The 6,000-nt window shown below is 45.3% G+C and overlaps 1 protein-coding gene across 3 annotated transcripts in view; it reads right to left on the bottom strand.

Moving 5' to 3' along the window:
• Window positions 1–6,000, bottom strand: part of ppip5k1b (diphosphoinositol pentakisphosphate kinase 1b) — a 150,433-nt gene that overhangs the window by 60,510 nt on the left and 83,923 nt on the right. For all 3 annotated transcript variants that reach the window (XM_052480800.1, XM_052480799.1, XM_052480801.1), the window contains exon 25: window positions 2,408–2,507. In XM_052480800.1, the coding sequence (XP_052336760.1) occupies window positions 2,408–2,507 (100 nt within the window). The remainder of the gene's footprint in view (window positions 1–2,407; window positions 2,508–6,000) is intronic.

The following is a 6,000-nucleotide window of genomic DNA, read 5'->3' as shown; positions in this document are numbered from 1 at the left end:
TGATGAAAAGAGGAGGGCTCTTCGATGACTTGTCTGATCAAATAATAACCATTTCAAATCTTCAAGGTAGTCTTACACTATATAGTAGGGCCTCTTCAACGAAGAAGAGATGGGAGATAGAGATCGATTAAGGAGCTCAGATTTGGAGGGAGGCGTACCATCTCGAAAAAGGCAAACGGGGGGCTGCGGTAGTGGGTGTGGACGCAGTCCCAAAGGTTGGGGGTGCTAGAGGACACCCCCAGGACAGAGGTACTGAAGAGGCCCGAGCACAGGGACCCTGTTGTGGAAGATCCGCGGGGTGGGAGAGAAGAGCGGGATGGAGCGGGATGGGGGAGGAAATTGTTAGTCCTCATTGCATATCATGCAGTTTTTAGTAAATGCAGATCACTGTTGCCAAGGGAGCTGTGTGTGTGTGTGTGTGTGTGTGTGTGTGTGTGTGTGTGTGTGTGTGTGTGTGTGTGTGTGTGTGTTCTCCTAACACCTGCACCCCCTCCCTGATCAGAGAGGTGGTGAAGCCCCTCTAAGGCCTTCTGGGAAAGGTGACTGACATCAACAACTGGTGGGATCATGGACTCATAGGACGTCATGGATTTAAGAAATAAGGGGTCTTTCTAGTATGAACACATTTGGGACACGGTCTTAGATACATTCTCTCTCTATTGACCTTTGACCTACATAGTCTAGGCTACTCTGGCCTACATAGTCTCGGCTACTCTGGCCTACATAGTCTAGGCTACTCTGGCCTACATAGTCTAGGCTACTCTGGCCTACATAGTCTAGGCTACTCTGGCCTGGGAGCTTTGGTTCCTGGACCTACCTACTGCTATGCAGCCATCAGGAAGAGAGAGAACATGAGAGAGAACACAGAGAGAGAGAGAGAGAGAACACAAGAGAGAGAGAGAACACGAGAGAGAGAGAACATGAGAGAGAGAGAGAACATGAGAGAGAACACAGAGAGAGAGAACACGAGAGAGAGAGAGATAGAACACGAGAGAGAGAGAACACAAGAGAGAGAGAGAACACGAGAGAGAGAGAGAACACGAGAGAGAACACGAGAGAGAACACAGAGAGAGAGAGAGAGAGAGAAGATGAGAGAGAGAGAACACGAGAGAGAGAGAACACGAGAGAGAGAGAGAACATGAGAGAGAGAGAGAACATGAGAGAGAACACAGAGAGAGAGAGAGAGAACATGAGAGAGAGAGAGAACACGAGAGAGAGAGAGAGAACACGAGAGAGAGAGAACATGAGAGAGAACACGAGAGAGAGAGAACACGAGAGAGAGAGAGAACATGAGAGAGAGAGAGAACATGAGAGAGAACACAGAGAGAGAGAGAGAGAGAACACGAGAGAGAGAGAGAACACGAGAGAGAGAGAGAACACGAGAGAGAGAGAGAACATGAGAGAGAACACAGAGAGAGAGAGAGAGAACACAGAGAGAGAGAGAGAGAACATGAGAGAGAGAGAGAACACGAGAGAGAGAGAGAACACGAGAGAGAGAGAGAACACGAGAGAGAACACGAGAGAGAGAGAGAGAGAGAGAGAACACGAGAGAGAGAGAGAACATGAGAGAGAGAGAGAGAACACGAGATAGAGAGAGAACACGAGAGAGAGAGAACATGAGAGAGAACACAGAGAGAGAGAGAGAGAACATGAGAGAGAGAGAGAGAACACGAGAGAGAGAGAGAACACGAGAGAGAGAGAGAACACGAGAGAGAGAGAGAACACGAGAGAGAGAGAACATGAGAGAGAACACAGAGAGAGAGAGAGAGAGAACATGAGAGAGAGAGAGAGAACATGAGAGAGAGAGAGAACACGAGAGAGAGAGAGAACACGAGAGAGAGAGAGAACACGAGAGAGAGAGAGAGAACATGAGAGAGAACACAGAGAGAGAGAGAGAGAACATGAGAGAGAGAGAGAGAACATGAGAGAGAGAGAGAACACGAGAGAGAGAGAGAACACGAGAGAGAGAGAGAGAGAGAACACGAGAGAGAGAGAGAGAACACGAGAGAGAGAGAACATGAGAGAGAACACAGAGAGAGAGAGAGAGAACATGAGAGAGAGAGAGAGAACATGAGAGAGAGAGAGAGAACACGAGAGAGAGAGAGAACACGAGAGAGAGAGAGAACACGAGAGAGAGAGAACATGAGAGAGAACACAGAGAGAGAGAGAGAACATGAGAGAGAGAGAGAGAACATGAGAGAGAGAGAGAACACGAGAGAGAGAGAGAACACGAGAGAGAGAGAGAACACGAGAGAGAGAGAACATGAGCGAGAGCCAACAGATAGTGAGGTAGTTCACATAACCCAGAGAGATCAGTGAGATAGTGTTGATGGTGTTGATGTCAGGGGGCAGAAATATGACAGTGGCAGCAGTGGTTGGTCCAGGGGGACAGAAACCAGATACCCACCTAGGCCAGTCTGTTTAATCTCGGGGGACTGGCACGAGCATGAGGGGAAGAGGCGATAGGAGGTGCCCTTGGAGGAGGTGGGCAAGGTCTCGGAGAGGACCTGGTTGGGGACAGGGACACATGGTCACAGTGAGACAGACAGCGACAGACAAACAGCTGACTGTCAGACAGGTAGTTAAATAACCAGGAATAACTTGTAAAAACACAAACATGACTTGACTAATCATCACTAATAAGGACACAGTACACAGACCATAATAGTCTAGTGTGCCTGAGATTAATAATCAGTGGTGTGAAGCAGTTAGGTAAAAATCATTTAAAGTAGTTATGGGTATCTGTACTTTACGATTTATATTTTTGACATCACTACATTCCTAAAGAAAATCATGTATTATTTTACCATACATGTTCCCCTGACACCCAAAAGTACTCGTTACATTTTGATGCTTAGCAGGACAGGAAAATGTTCCAATTCACGCACCAAATCAAGAGAACATCCCTGGTCATCTCTACTGCCTCTGATCTGACTCACTAAACACAAATGATTTGTTTGTAAATGATGTCTGAGTGTAGGAGTGTGTCCCTGGCCACCCGTAAAAATATTTTTTTGTGATCAAATGCTTCATTTTGGCTTTCTAAAACGGTTGGTTGCAACATGGATCGTTGTGTAAATCTGTTGCATCTCAAGTGGACGACAAAATCCACAATGCAATGCGCTCTCTACGGGCTGACTGTCTAGCTAGCTAGCAAGCAAACGTAGCGACACACATTAATACTAGTTAGCTGTAATCGGCTAAACAAACTGCACTATCAATTTAGGAGTCTACAATATCGGCATGTTCAACCTGCAGATGGATGTGCCTCTCAGAGTGGAGTCTAATATTCGCAACAGCAGATATATTGAGGGAAACGTTGCCTATGCTAGGCTAACAAAAACCCAACATTAGCACACATTTCATCAACAGGAAGTACAACATTACAAATCTTTTCAGAGATGTAAAATAATTAACTTGCTATCTGTAGCAGTGGCGTAGCCAGGGGTAGGCCTGCCCAGTTTGATCTCAGGCCTAACCAACAAAAATGTAACAAATTATTCAATATAAATTGTTTTATTTTATTACATTTAAAAAAAAAATAAACCCATGTGAGATTTATTTTATATGGGTCATTTTATTATAATGTAACAAATAAATAGTCTGCGACAATCAAGTTGGCGCCGACTGTTGGTAACATTTAAGAAAAAACTCATTCGGTGGTTTACGTCAACAATGTCACGTGGCTAAACTTTATAACGCATAAACGAGCACGCTCTACCGCGCAAGTTCACTCGAAGTGACTCACCAGCTAAGGTCATTTAGTAGTTCTAGCAATGGCAACCCAAAATGTCGATCGCTGGCATTTAAAAAAAAAAGACATCTGGAGGAAAAGGTGCGTGTGCCTGAAAATAATTTGGATCAATCTACCGACAGCTTCCAGAATGTGACATTAACAGGTGGCGCCAGGATAGACACAACGACAATCGTCATGACAACTGCCAATGCCACGTTGAGCCAGGCATGCTTGCCTACCCCACCGTCTCCTCTCGTTATTGATTGACCGACAGATGTCTGCCGTTGAAGAACCAGCCTGTCAACCAAAGCTTAGCAACGTTCCCTTCAAGTATGATGAACGGCAAAATCACACTGCTTCTCTTCAAGGTGGTATGACTTTCAATTTCATCTCAAAGTATGACTCAGAAATACAAAACAGGCTTAATGCGCTACCTCGCAATGCCAGGCTTATGAGCCCCGGAATTCAGAACGAGTTGCAGCATCGTTGTTACTGTGGAGGATAAAAGATGAAGTTCATTCTGCATCTTCCATGTATTTTGCCAAACTAGCAGATGAATATAAAGATCAATGTAAACAAGAACTTATTGCTGTGTGCGTCCAATACATTCATGCTGGAATGATTAAAGAAAAGAGCTGTTGGGTTTAATGAAACCGCTGATTTATCTGCACAAGGAATCTCTCTGAGAATACTTAGTGTTGTAACCCCTGGAGTTGGATCCCACTGTGTGGGTTTTTATGTCGATGGCGCTTCAGTCATGTCAGTGTAACAGTGTTGCTTCCGTCCCTCTCCTCGCCCCTACCTGGGCTCGAACCAGGGACCCTCTGCACACATCAACAACAGCCTCCCACAAAGCATCGTTCCCCATCGCTCCACAAAAGCCAAGGGGAACAACTACTTCAATGTCTCAGAGCGAGTGACGTCACTGATATAAACACTATTTGCGGGCAACCCACTAACTAGCTATCCATTTCACACTGGTTACATCAGGGAACAGAGGAGGGGTACCTGTCCTACTAAAGCAAACATTTAAGCAAGTGGTATATGTGCATTGCCACTCCCACTGTTTGAATTTGGTTCTGTGCAGCGCGGAAAAAGTGTCAGTACTTTTTTTTGGACACAGTAATACATCAGCTACACACATTTATGAGTGGATCCCACAGACATGCTGGATTCATAGAAGTACAGAAAGAGTTGCATCCCCATTAGACTCATGTATCGATCTAGAAAGATCCACGGTGGAGTTCAAAGTCAGGGTCTGTGAGTAAAGTGCTGTTAACACTAGATTAACTGTTAACACAGAATTTTCAGAGGCTTGTGGACGAACCAAATTAGAAGCCGATGATCTCTTACAACAAATCCAGAACAAGACGTTTTTATTCCTGTTAGTCCTGTTTAGTAAATTGTTTTGACATTTAGTGATTTTGCGATGAAGGGATTACAAAGCTCTACATTATCTGTGACGGACTGTATTGGTTTAATTGAAACCCTCAAAAGCAGCTTTTCTACATTCAGAGAGAACTCAGGGGGAGACTTTGATAAAGTTCAAGCTAACTGAAGAGATGATAATTAAGAATGATTTTAGTGCGCTGTACTGCAGCGCCAGCTGTGCCACCAGAGACTCTGGGTTCGCGCCCAGGCTCTGTTGTAACCGGCCGCGACCGGGAGGTCCGTGGGGCGACGCACAATTGGCGTCTTTGCCCGGGTTAGGGAGGGGTTGGCCGGTAGGGATATCCTTGTCTCATAGCGCACCAGCGACTCTTGTGGTGGGCCGGGCGCAGTGCGCTCTAACCAAGGTGGCCAGGTGCACAGTGTTTCCTCCGACACATTGGTGCGGAAAATAGGAAAATAGGCACGTTTCACATATACACTGATTTTGTGAAGGGATTGCATTACGATTAGCTTAGCAACCGCAGCATGACAACGTGAACGCGATTGGTCGACAGTCTGCTGGGTGGGGGCGTTTTATGTTCCTTTATTCATTAGATTCCTATCTTCTTTGGATAATATCTCTGACACGGCATCATGCAATGCACCCTGGTCTAAAAAGGGAGACAAATAGGAGAAATGTGCTAGATCCTCGGTTAAATTACACATTTCTCCAGGTAGGAAAATGGCAAAAATATGATCAACGGCTCATCCGAGAGAAGACATCCGACCCAAGTTATGACATCGGACAGAAATGAAATCTGACATGTATGATAGACGTTTTCACGATCTAAAAAATGTTGTATTCCAGTGAACATCCAGTGTAGTGAGAGAGA

Source organism: Oncorhynchus keta, chromosome 26, assembly GCF_023373465.1.
Source record: "Oncorhynchus keta strain PuntledgeMale-10-30-2019 chromosome 26, Oket_V2, whole genome shotgun sequence".
Taxonomy (NCBI): Eukaryota; Metazoa; Chordata; class Actinopteri; order Salmoniformes; family Salmonidae; genus Oncorhynchus; species Oncorhynchus keta.
This window is presented reverse-complemented; position numbering and strand designations above follow the sequence as displayed.